General features: G+C 37.6%; 1 protein-coding gene across 1 annotated transcript in view; it reads left to right on the forward strand.

Annotated features, from left to right (window-relative positions):
- Positions 1 to 1,639, forward strand: part of ST8SIA6 (ST8 alpha-N-acetyl-neuraminide alpha-2,8-sialyltransferase 6) — a 133,898-nt gene extending 132,259 nt beyond the window's left edge. Inside the window, exon 8 of the mRNA XM_029236363.1 lies at positions 1,171 to 1,639. Coding sequence (XP_029092196.1) covers positions 1,171 to 1,639 — 469 coding nt within the window. The remainder of the gene's footprint in view (positions 1 to 1,170) is intronic.
- The last annotated feature ends 12,100 nt before the right edge of the window (positions 1,640 to 13,739 follow it).

A 13,739-nucleotide genomic window follows, 5' to 3' on the forward strand; every position in this document is an offset into this window, starting at 1 on the left:
TTCTCATTATTTAACCTGTTTCTTAGTCTGAGCACTAATCTTGTTGCTGAGACTGATTTCTAATACAGCTGCAATGGCTTTTTAGGAAAATATATAAGAATATATTGGTAATTTAGGTTGTGGCTCATAAGAGGTATGTCCAGTTGTACTTCTAATGTCATAAGCTGAATGTTGCTAATCCAATGAGAACTTTTTAATAGTGAAGTTCCTTTTTTAGATTTCCTTTCAGAATTTTAGTGTTGCTCTTGTCTCGATAGCGCTTTCTTGAAAAAACTTAGTCTATTTAGAAGCTTCAGAGAGTAACCCTTAGGAGAACCTGGCAAAATCAAGTTTTCATTTCGGGCAGTTTATTACTAAAAAATAATTTGTGTATTTTATTTTCCACAATGTAACTACTACAAAATGTTGGCTGTTCAATAAAAATCCTATATAGAGTTTTATTCAACTATTTTCATCCGAAGTGACTAATAATTGTTATTAGTAGAATACACCCCTCAAATAGTTCTAGTATGGCTTAAGAGAATATAAAATATTGTACCTGTCTCCCCAAGGCTTATTTTCTAAACACACGCAGTCATGCACACCAGTATATTTACTGAGGTATTATTTAAATTAAACACATAGAGCTATCACAATCCATGGAGGAAATTTAAGATGTGTGCGTGTGTGTGTGTGTGTGTGTGTGTTTATGCATATAGATATTTTAGACTTTCTAAAGGAAACATTTTATAATAACATGTATGTACAAATGTACAGCTCAGTGCATTTTTTTAATGCACAGATATTTTAAGAGTGTGTTATGTTTGAGAAAACGTTTCAGCATTATACATTTGGAAGGTAATTCATCATTAAAAAGCAACCTTAGGAAAAAAGTACTGAGTTGGAAGATAAAATAATATAAAAAATGTATGTCCAGTAAGGGTATTGCCCCATAAGAAGGTAGGAATGAGAGCCTAGATATGCCAAGAAAGAGAAATGAAGACCTCACCCCCTGATATTTACAAGATGCTTACTTAACATGAGTTTTTTCTGAGTCTGCAGTTTGTCTGTTTTATATACAGTGATATAAATGGTTCTATTTTTTGGCCAGTGGTGAATTCAGCCTCATGTTACCAAAACTGCTCCTTTGATGATTACTGTTAAAATCATGATGTTTTACAAATTTGGCAGATATGGGAACTTAAAGGAAAAGAAAGCAATATTTCTGGAGGACGTTGCAACCTATGGAGATGCATTCGTCCTTCTGCCAGCATTTTCCTTCAGGGCCAACACTGCGGCCTCTTTTAAGGTGTACTACACACTGAAGGAGTCTAAAGCAAGACAAAGAGTTTTATTTTTCCATCCCAAGTACCTGAAAAACCTTGCCCTCTTCTGGAGGACTAAAGGTGTGACCGAGTATCGCCTGTCCTCCGGCTTGATGATCACAAGTGTGGCAGTTGAACTGTGCGAGAACGTGAAACTCTATGGATTCTGGCCCTTCTCTAAAACTGGAGAGAACACACCTGTCAGCCATCACTACTACGACAACAGGTTACCTAAGCGCGGTTTCCATGAGATGCCCAAGGAGTATAGACAAATTCTCCAGCTTCATGTGAAAGGAGTCCTCAGGTTACAATTTAGCAGATGTGAAATAGCCTAAACCAGATGTCTTTAAACGGGAATCGTGTTCACACAATGCAGTAGGTGAGTGTCAGTGTTCCAAACACCGAAAGAGGAGGTTGTAGGGTGTCGTAGGAAGAGTCCCGGAATTTGGTTGGATCAAAGCTCTGGCACTAGGTTCGCAATCTCAGCAACTCATTTCATTGTTCTGATCTTCAGTCCTCTTCCTGTAAGATGGGGACCGTGATCTCTAACTCATATTAGGAGAGTCTGATAATCTGTGAAGACTTTCCGCAAGTATTTAGCATGAGGTAGGGACTCCATAAATATCTCCTCGCTGATATTTTTAACAGCCGTTTTCGCCTTCACCAGACGTTATAAAAAGGCAGGCTGTCTTGGAGACTCTTTCTGAAGAGAAAAGCTGAACTGCCAGTATCCACTGGAATTCTTTCTCTGGCAGGAGCCTCTATTATCCGTAATATCGTTCCCACCTTTCTTCCTGTCTTAAAGAGGGCATATAAGAAAACTATGTAATTAAACAAGAAGCCCGTGGTTATGCAGGAATGAACGCCTTACGCCTCTAATTACATTCACTTGTGTCTTGAGCTGTGCTGGTGTCGTGGTTGGATTTAGGCCAATCCTTTTCCTCCTTTATCTACATTTAAAAATCACTCTTTAATATATGTATTAACTTCCTGTCTCACTCTTAAGCCTTTTCCTCTCCCACTGACAGGATTTACTTCAAGGGCAGGAATAGTTACAATTCTACTTACCTGTTGTCTTGTCTGTGGCGGTCACTCATACAATTTACTTTGCTAAGGTTGTTGAACAGCTGCTTCATGCTAGACCCTTTCCCAGGCTCTGCGAGAGAGATATAAAAATGACTAGGTCCTGGGGACTTCCCTGGCGGTCCAGTGGTTAAGACTCCGCGCTGCCACTGCAGTGGGCCACGGGTTCGATCCCTGCTCGGGGACCTAAGATCCCACAAACCGTGCGGCGCAGACAAAAAGAAAAAAAAAAAAGACTAACTCGTGCAGGAATAAACAGATGTGCGTGCTGTGAACAATGAAAGGGTGTGCTCAGTATTCTCACAAAAGCTATGGGGAACAGAGGCAGGAATCATTCAGTCGATTTCAGTGGAGTCTGTTTCAGAGAAGAGCTGGTTTCTGAATTAAGCCTAGAAAGGGAGTAAGGCTTTACCAAATGAAGAAGATTCTAGGTAGAGGGAATATGATGGGGAGAAGGCTGTCCCCTTGATTCTTTTTTTTGGCTGTGTTGGGTCTTCATTGCTGTGCACGGGCTTTCTCTAGGTGTGTCGAGCGGGAGCTGCTCTTCGTTGCGGTGCGTGGGCTTCTCATTGCGGTGCTTCTCGTTGCGGAGCACGGGCTCCAGGCGTGAGGGCTTCAGTAGTTGTAGCACGCGGGCTCAGTAGTTGTGGCTCGCGGGCTCTAGAGCGCAGGCTCAGTAGTTGTGGTGCACGGGCTTAGTTGCTCCGCGGCATGTGGGATCTTCTCGGACCAGGGCTTGAACCCGTGTCTCCTGCATTGGCAGGCGGATTCTTAACCACTGCGCCGCCAGGGAAGCCCTGTCCACTTGATTCTGATTCATGAAAACAAAGCTGTTTGAAGGTAAATCATGGTCTTTGCCCCACAATCTGCCCTGTGAGGGTAGGATATAGCACCTGGCGGTGGTGGCTTAGGCCCACATCTGTGAAATGGGAATAATACCAACCTGGTTGATTTCATAGAAAAGTTGTAAGAACTAAAGCACAGAGAAACTTGATTCTCATAAGGAAAAGTGTACATTTACATGAGATATAAGACATCAATATGAAATAAAGCTTAAGGAGACATTGAACATTAGCATTTCGCAAAACTCCCTTACATCCTGATGATACATGTTAATACAGGTCATAAGTGCATCCATTGCATAAGGTATTTGACTTAAATAAGTAGTCACGTGCACACTTTCGTGCTCGTCTTTGTACCAGCACGAGAAGAGCAGAAATAGGAACAGAGCAGACTGAGCATGACAAATTAATTACAAATGTAATTCTGAATTCTTACCTTAGCCAGATTATTGTTTTATTCAGGGTTCGCTTGTAGGAGCACTCTGCTGTAGATTGCTTACTTTGATAAAGTACATCTTTGATTCGATTGTAGTTGCCATTTGCGATGCCATTCTTAATTTACATTTTCAGTTGTTCTTCTTTAGCAAATGAAACCTATTACTGCCATAAATTGATTTCAAAATTCATATGTGGATATTTTCTGAAAGGAACGTGCTTTTAGTTACATAAAGTCTAATTCATTTTTCTTTCTTTCTGTAGTGACGGATAAATGACTGTTTTCTACTGCTTCTAATGGGTTTAATTAATTTCTGAAAATCTGCTATCAGGATTGGTAATGTTTCTATCATGTTACTAGCAATGATTATGAAAAATTGATCGGAACCCTCTAATATTTTATAGTTTAGTAGAACGTTTCCCTCAAAATGTTTTCTGCCGGGTAGAGACATAAACTTTGCTTTTTGATGACATGGGAAATACATGATTGATGAGTAAAAATAATAGAATATAGTGAACTAAATCATTAGATATACAATATGGAGACTTTATAAGTTATTTAATAAAAATTACATATGATTAGGACATTTAGAGCCTACTTAAGTTTTTCCCATATAACTTCCCATTTTAACCTTGGATATTTTGTCTAGAGTATCAAAACATCAGTAAAATTTTCAGTGTCACTGATAAGGATATCGGAAATATTCAAAATGGTGGGAGAGCAAGGAACATTGTCCTAATGATACCCATGTTCCGGTCAAATGTCAGTAGAAAAACTTTTAAGTTGTGGAGAACATTTGTAGATCTTTTCCCATGGACACAACCAAAGTTGCTTTCTTGTTTAACATTTGTATTAATGTTTGTGTTGCCAGCCTCAGAGCATGTTGACGTTTATACAGTCGTCCCAGCTAGGTTCACATTAACCAAAAAGCCTAGGTCACAGGGAACACGTGCGCTCTTTCTGTCTCTTTCCTGAGTTGAAATCACAAGAGCTTGCAGTTACCTGCCATTGCGTGAAACTCTCCTTCACCATCTGTAGTGTCCTCAGGGTTTCTTTATTGTGGAGAAATAAAAGGAGTGGGAGGATGGAGTTCATGTGACATTATCAAAATTCATTCATCTAAATTACTTTTAGAAAGTAAGAAAAAAATTCTGTTTTGGAACAGAAGAACATTATTGGTGCATCATAATGGAACACGTGGAAGGTCGTCCTCCAGCAGAGAGGAAATGTTATAATGTAACCTATCAGCTATGTGAATTGGAAATAGTAAGTCACAGTTCTTTAGATCCAAACAAAAAGAGAAACTCTGAACTCCATCCTGTAGATTTAGAGATTAACCAAGTCTAAGCATGACACTCATGAAATCCCATGACACTCATGAAATCACTCATGTAATGAGCACCAGTTAAATCTTGTTACATGGATGGATTTGATCTTCTGCTCTTTAACTTCAAGTACATCTATAGGCATGGAAAACGGAATGTTTGAGTACTGGTGCTAGCCAGTACTAAACTCTTACTTAGGACTCCAGCTCGTAATACCACCCGCCACCAGTTTCTAAGGGAAATACTGGCTTGCTTGATTCCATTTTCTACTTGTTGTTTAGAATCAATGGGGCAATGTAAGTGAATAACAAGAGTGCAAAATAGTTTCTATTGAAATCCAAGGGTAAGGCAGAAATAGTTATTTAAGCATATAATAATGCTGTATGGCCCCGGGAGGGGCTCCATGAATAATTGCATGGAGTTAAGTTTTATACACTATAATAGTCCTTGAAGTCTCTGGGGTTTTTTCTCCTAACGAAAGGCAAATGCAAATAGATCATGACTTTCACGAAGGAAGATTTCCTTCTGCTTGTAAATTCCAACCCAGGGAATATGTGGGCACTCAGCCAGGTAATCAGCCAAGGACATTGTTTTGAGGACTTACTATGTATAGAATACTGAAGTAAGCCATAAATCAGACCCGTTTGGGACAAGACTTTTCCTTGCTTACAAAAAATGTACCAGTTAAATACTATATCATGTCAAGCACCCTAAATCATTCCATGAATTTCCAGAAGCTTTGGGAAAATTGGAAAGCTTTGTGGATAACAGGTCTGCTCACACTCTAAACAGCTAAGTATGATGCAGTATGTAGGATAGTTATGACACTAAAAGCATTTTATGTATGTAACATGACACGGAAACACGTTGTTTTGCTACTAAACATGGAAGGAATTGCAGGAATTCACAGGAAATATCTGAAGCACTTGACCTAATAAGACTATTTCTTTCTTTATTCTTGTTTTTTAAAAATCCCTTTAGAGCCCCTGGGTGAGTTCAAGGTTTCCTACTTGCATGTGGCTTCAGAAGGCTGAATCCATAGTGAGCAGTCACCATTGCCCTCCTGAAGATGGATGGCCAGGGATATTTTTCTTGCCCATCTCATCTGGGTCATCACCCTTCCAAGAGCATTCTTCTTTTTACCAAAAAAAAGTGTGGTATATGGTAGAGATGCATCCCTTCATTTTATATAATGGAGAAAAGATCAACTCTTTAGCAGGTGGTATTGCAACACTGGCTCATAATAGAGAAAAAACCAAATTCCTACATTGCACCATAGAACAAGTTGGACTCCAGGTAGATTAAAGAGAGATTAAAAGATGACTGCAAAGCTAATAGAACAAAATGTAGGTAAGGGGCTGTACCCCTTAAACATAACCCCCAAATAATGTCTTAATCAGGTTGAGAAATGATGGCTATGGCTACATTAAAATGAAGAATTTTCTAGTCAGTGAACAACACCTTAAAGCTAATAGAGAGTAACAGACTAGAAGAGCTTTTAGCAAAGCATAAAATTCATGACATTACTATAGAAACATTCCCGGGAACTACAAATCAACAAATGAAAGACAGGAAACTCAATATAAAAATGAGCAAAGAATAAGAATGTGATCTACAGAGAGAAAAGCTGAGTAGCTAATAAGAATAGAAAGCGATGCTCAAACTTACTAATAGCTGAGAAATGAAAATTAAAATGAGATATATTGCTAAGAATTCATAAGATTGTTAATTCCAAATGCCAGTAGAAGTATAAACTGATTCAGCCATTTTGGAAAGCAGTCTTGAAGCACTGAGTTAGTAATATTAATTATTTGGCCTATGGCCCAGCAATCCCACCTTCATACCTATGTCCCAGAGAACTTTCTTTGTAGGTCCACAAGGAGACAAGATTTAAGATATTTATTTCATTATTGTTTGCGGTAGCAGGAAGTTGGTTACACAGGTACCCATCTCTAAGGGAGTCAATGAGGTAACTTTGATAAACACATAGTATGGAATATATCAGTTAGAAGCAACTTATTGGATGTGTATAGAGCTAGGATAAGTCCTTAAAATACAGCAGAAAGGGGAAAATAAGAGCTATAGCACAATGCCATTGAAATATACGTTAAAGCATATATATACACATATACGCATGCATACATGTGTACATTACATATTAAAAGGCATATATTAAATGCTAGAAGAGTGCCAATTTAGGAGGGCGTAATGGAAGTGGGTTTAGAGATAAAGGAATAAGTAAAGGGGTAAAATGAATAAATAATTCAAGAAAAGGAGACTCACTCCTGTTGTTTGTGTGTCAATAGTTTATTCCCCTATTTACTGAGTAGAAATCTATTATATGGATGTACCATGATTGGTTTATCCATTCACCCATTGAGATACATTTTAGTTGTCTCCAGTTTTTGGCTGTTACAAATACAGCTATCATGGACATTCATGCACAAGTCTTTGTGTGGGTGTATATTTTCATTTCTTTGGGGCCAATATCTAGGGTTGGAACCGCTGGGTCACATGATCTGTGCCTGTCTAATACTTTTTAAAATTACCAAACTATTTTCCAAAGTTGTTGTAACATTTCATGTTTCTATCAGTGGTCTATACCAGTTGTAGTTACCTCACATCTTTGGTAAAATTTTGTATGGTCAATCTTTATTAATTTTAGACATTATGTTGGGTGTATAGTTATTTCTCATGATTTTAATTTGAATTCCCCTTTGATTATCTTCTCAGATGTTTATTTGCCTTCTATGTGTCTTCTTTGGTGAAGTGTCTATTCAAATATTTCGACTATTTTTGATTGGATTGCTTTATTATGGAGTTATAAGAGAATTTTTATAAATTACCGATACAGATCTTTTGTTAGATATATGTTTTGCAACTATTTTCTCTCAGTTTGAGATTTGCCTTTTCATTTTCTTAACAGTGTCTTTTGAACAACAAAAGCTTTTAATTTCACTAAAGTTTAATTTATGGATCTTTTAATTTTATAGTTTGTACCTCTTGTTTCAAATTTAAGAAATCTTTGACAAACCCAAGGTCACGAAGATCCTCTCCTGTGCTTTCTTAGAAGGTTTTACATTTAGGCTTATGAGCCACTTTGAGTTAATTTTGTGTGTGTGTTTATGGTGTGAAGTAAGGGTCATTGGATTTCATTTTTATAGTTGCTTAAGGTAATTAATATGAGACTTTTTTTTTTTTAGAAGGTGTTGGGGGTAGGAGTTTATTAATTTATTTATTTTTCTGTGTTGCGTCTTCGTTTCTGTGCGAGGGCTTTCTCTAGTTGTGGCAAGCGGGGGCCACTCTTCATCGCAGTGCGCGGGCCTCTGATTATCGCAGCCTCTCTTGTTGTGGAGCACAGCCTCTCTTGTTGCACGTGCAGGCTCAGTAGTTGTGGCTCACGGGCCTAGCTGCTCCGCGGCATGTGGGATCCTCCCAGACCAGGGCTCGAACCCGTGTCCCCTGCATTAGCAGGCAGATTCTCAACCACTGCGCCACCAGGGAAGCCCCGAGACTTATTTTTGTTTTTAACGTGGGAGTTTAACGCTGTAGATTTTCCTCCAAAAGCTGCTTTCCACAAATTTTGATATATTTTGTTCTTCATGCAGTTCAGAATACTTTGACTTTTGTTTCTTGTTTGTACCAAAAGTTATTTAGAAGTATATTATGTAGTTTCAAATATTTCTGAATTGTTCCAGATATATTACTGTAGATTATTTTAAATTAATTTCAGTGTGGTCAGTGAACATACTTTGTATGATTTTAATCCATTTAACTTTATTGAGACTTTTATTTTTATGGACTAGAACATGGTCTTTCTTAGTAAATTTTCTGTGTGCACTTGAAAAGCATGTGTATTCTGATGTCGCTGGGTGCAGTGTTCTACTAACGTCAATTAGGTCAGGTTGGTTGATATTGTTATTTAAGTCTTCTGTATCTTGTGATTTCCTGTGTACTTGTTCTGTCAATTAATGAGAGAAGAGTGTTAAATCCTTGACTATAACTGTGGATTTAACTATTTCTTCTTGCAGTTTTATTCGTTTTTGCTTTGGTTCTCTTGATAAATGACCTCATTATCACTCTGAAATTATCCTCTTTATCCCTAGTAATATTATTATTAATTTGTGTGTGTGTGAGTGTGGTATGCGGGCCTCTCACTGTTGTGGCCTCTCCCGTTGCGGAGCACAGGCTCAGCAGCCATGGCTCGCGGGCCCAGCCGCTCCGCGGCATGTGGGATCTTCCCGGACCAGGGCACGAACCCGTGTCCCCTGCATCGGCAGGCGGACCCTCAACCACTGCGCCACCAGGGAAGCCCCCTAGTAATATTATTTTCTCTGAAATCTACTTTGATATTATAGCCACTCCAGCTATTTTTAATTATATAATTAGCATATCTTTTTTAGCATATCATTTTACCTTGAACTTATTTGTTTCTTTATACTTAAAGTAGTTTTCTTCTAGGCAGCAAATAGTTGGGTCTTGCTTCTTTATGTAATCTGAACATCTGCCTTTTATTGATGTGTTTATATCATTTAGATTTAATGTCACACATTTTACTTCTACGTATATTATAAACTGCACATATTATATTTTTGGTTTTAAACTGTCAGTTACCTTTCTAAAATTTCTTAAGGAAAACTTTTTATATTTACCCACGTATTTACCATTTTCAGTACTCTTTATATTTTGTGTAGATCTGCATTTTCATTGGGTATTATTTCTCTGAAGGATTTCCTTTAATATTTCTTGTAGGCCTGGACTGCTGGTGATAAATTCTTTCGGTTTTTATATGTTGGAAAAAATTTTTATTTCACGATCATTAAAAAAATGTTTTTTGCTGGATTGACAGTATATGTTTTTTCATTACTTTGAAGATGTTGCTCCACTCTCTTGTGACTTAACATTGTTTCCAATGAGAAGTTTGTTGTCATTCTTACCTTTGTTCCCATGTACGTAATGTATCTTTTTTTTTTGACCAAGAGCTATGTAGCTAGTTTTATTCATAAACACATTTCATATCACCGTCACAAATTTATTTTTTTAATTAATTTTTATGGGAGTATAGTTGATTTACAATGTTGTGTTAGTTTCTGCTGTACAGCAAAGTGAATCAGTTATACATACACATGTATCCACTCTTTTTTAGATTCTTTCCCATATTGGTCACTACAGAGTATTGAGTAGAGTTGGCAAAAACTCCTCCATAATCAACATTATCTGAACTTATTTACACACCTGATGAACCCTAGCCATTTAAAAATGTATAAGAGCTAATTTTAGTGACCAAAGTTTTATATCAAAAATATTATCCAAATATTCTTTATTAATTTATTAAATTTAAAAGTTTAATTTAAAAATTTTAAAAATTTAAATTAAAAAATTTTAAAGTGCCATGGTTGGGCTTCCCTGGTGGCGCAGTGGTTGAGAGTCCACCTGCTGATGCAGGGGACACGGCTTTGTGCCCTGGTCCGGGAAGATCCCACATGCCGCGGAGCGGCTGAGCCCGAGAGCCATGGCCGCTGAGCCTGCGCGTCTGGAGCCTGTGCTCCGCAGCGGGAGAGGCCACAACAGTGAGAGGCCCGCGTACCAAAAAAAAAAAAAAAAAGGTGCCACGGTCTTAAAGTTAACAAAAGATCTATAAATTACACATTCATTCAAACACAATTTTTTTAAACGTGTTTATTGGAATATAATTGCTTTACAATGGTGTGTTATGTTAGTTTCTGCTGTATAACAAAGTGAATCACCTATATGTATGCATATATCCCCATATCCCCTCCCTCTTGCGTCTCCCTCCCACCCTCCCTATCCCACCCCTCTAGGGGGTCACAAAGCACCAAGCTGATCTCCTTGTGCTATGCAGCTGCTTCCCACTAGCTATCTATTTTACATTTGGTAGTGTATATATGTCCATGCCACTCTCTCACTTCATCCCAGCTTACACTCCCCCCTCCCCATGTCCTCAAGTCCATTCTCTACATCTGCATCTTTATTCCTGTCCTGCCCCTAGGTTCTTTAGAACCTTTTTTTTTTTTTTTTAGATTCCATATATATGTGTTAGCATACAGTATTTGTTTTTCTTTCTGACTTAACTTCACTCTGTATGACAGTCTCTAGGTCCATCCACCTCACTACAGATAACTCAATTTCACCTTTTTTTTATGGCTGAGTAATATTGCATTGTATATACGTGCCACATCTCCTTTATCCATTCATCTGTTGATGGACACTTAGGTTGCTTCCGTGTCCTGGCTATTGTAAATAGAGCTGCAGTGAACATTATGGTACATGACACTTTTTAATTATGGTTTTCTCAGGGTATATGCCCAGTAATGGGATTGCTGGGTCGTATGGTAGTTCTATTTTTAGTTTTCTAAGGAACCTCCATACTGTTCTCCATAGTGGCTGTATCAATTTACATTCCCACCAGCAGTGCAAGAGGGTTCCCTTTTCTCCACACCCTCTCCAGCATTTATTCTTTGTAGATTTTTTGATGATGGCCATTCCGACTGGTGTGAGGTGATACCTCACTGTAGTTTTGATTTGCATTTCTCTAATGATTAGTGATGTTGAGCATCTTTTCATGTGTTTGTTGGCAATCTGTGTATCTTCTTTGGAGAAATGTCTATTTAGGTCTTCTGCCCATTTTTGGATTGTGTTGTTTGTGTTTTTGATATTGAGCTGCATGAGCTGCTTGTATATTTTGGAGATTAATCCTTTGTCAGTTGTTTCATTTGCAAATATTTTCTCCCATTCTGAGAATCGTCTTTTCATCTTATTTATGGTTTCCTTTACTGTGCAAAAGCTTTTAAGTTTAATTAGGTCCCATTTGTTTATTTTTGTTTTTATTTCCATTTCTCTAGGAGGTGGGTCAAAAAGGATCTTGCTGTGATTGTTGTCATAGAGTGTTTTGCCTATGTTTTCCTCTAAGAGTTTTAGAGTATCTGGCCTTACATTTAGGTCTTTAATCCATTTTGAGTTTATTTTTGTTTATGGTGTTAGGGAGTGTTCTAATTTCATTCTTTTACGTGTAGCTGTCCAGTTTTCCCAGATCCACTTATTGAAGAGGCTGTCTTTTCTCCCATAATATATCTTTTTTCCCTCTGGTTCCTTTTAATTTTTTTTCTATCACTAGTTTTAAGCACTTTTATTAGTATGTGACTTGGTATAATTTTCTTTAAGTTTTTTGTACTTGAGTTTCTTTGAGTATCTTGTATCTGTGGACTTATAGCTTTCATCAGATTTGGAAAGTTCAGGCAATTATTTTCAAATATTTTTTCTGTCTTACCTCCTCCTTTATTTTTCTGGTCTGTTTTTCATTTTCTGTAGTTTCTATTCCTGCATCTTCAAAGTCACTAATGTTTTTGTTTTACAGTGTCTAAACTGGTATTAATCCCATCCAGGATGTTTTTCATTTTAAACATTGTAGAAGTTCTGTTTGTGTCTTTTTATACCTTCCATGTCTATATTTATTATGGATATATATTTATCTTCTTGAACATGTCAGATATACTTATAACTGTTTGTGTCTTTTTGTACTAATTCTGTCATCTGTGTAATTCTTGAATCTGTTTCTACTGATAGATTTTTCTCCTCAGTATGAGTTGTATTTTTCTGCTTCTTCAAACATCTGGTGATTTTTTTAATTGAATGCCAGATATTGTAAATTTTACTTTGGTGTGTGTTCAGTATTTTGCGATCCTGTAAATATCTTAAGATTTGTTCTGGGAAGAAATTGAGTTACCTGTAAACAGTTTGTTCCTTTTAGAGGCTTACTTTTAGTCTTTGTTCGTTGGAATCATAGCAGCGCTATCCTAGAGCAAATTTTTTCTCACACTGAGGCAATACCCTTATGAACACCCTACTCAGTGTCCTATGAATTACAAGATTCTCCTTTATGTTTGGTGGGGACATGAATTATTCCTGGCCTTTTTAAGTTTCAGGAATTTTTCCTTCTCTTTCCTGGTGATTCTTTTCCCAGATTCAGGTAGTTTCCTCACTTAAATGTGCTTGTCATTCCTCAGCTGAAGACCAGAAAACCCCCTGCAGAGATTTCTCTCCATGAAGCCTTCTCCACTCAATATGTACCTTGGCATCCCCAGACTCCTAGATCTATAACCTCTATTCTCAGAGACCATTGGACTCTGCCTGAGTTTCCCCTCCCTGTGCTTTGGCCTGGAAGCCATTTGGCAGTAAGTTAGGGCAATTGTAGGACTCAACTCGTTTGCATCCGCTTTTCTCAGGGATCACCATCCTGAGTTGCCTAATGTCCAAGTGTCTGAAAACCATTGTTTCATTCATGTTGTCTGCTTTTTTTTTTTTTTAAGTTGTTTCAGGTAGGAAGCTAAATCCAGTACCTGTTACTCTATCTTATCCAGGAGGAGTAATTCGATATGATTTTATTTCTGTAATGTTTGCCACCTGTCTTTTCTTAGAGTTGCTGGAAATGTCTTTGAGGATTTTCCTTTGCCCATCTGAAATTTGGGCCTGCTTTTTAAAACCCAGTATTCTATAATAGACTACCAGATGTCAGTGAGATCCCTTGGAACTAATTTTATTATGTGAATGTAATTAACATATTTAATTTAGGGCTTACTATACACTTGGCACCTATACAAGAAATTGGCTTACGTTATCTTATTAAAACCTAAGTCTGTGAGGTAGATTATATTATCTCCATTTGATATATAAGAAAACGGGCTAAGAGAGGCTAAGAATGTTGCCCAATGTTATATAGTATACAGGTGTC

The sequence above is a fragment of the Monodon monoceros genome, unplaced genomic scaffold (genome assembly GCF_005190385.1).
Source record: "Monodon monoceros isolate NGI ecotype Baffin Bay Population unplaced genomic scaffold, NGI_Narwhal_1 Super_Scaffold_21, whole genome shotgun sequence".
In the NCBI taxonomy this organism is placed as follows: domain Eukaryota; kingdom Metazoa; phylum Chordata; class Mammalia; order Artiodactyla; family Monodontidae; genus Monodon; species Monodon monoceros.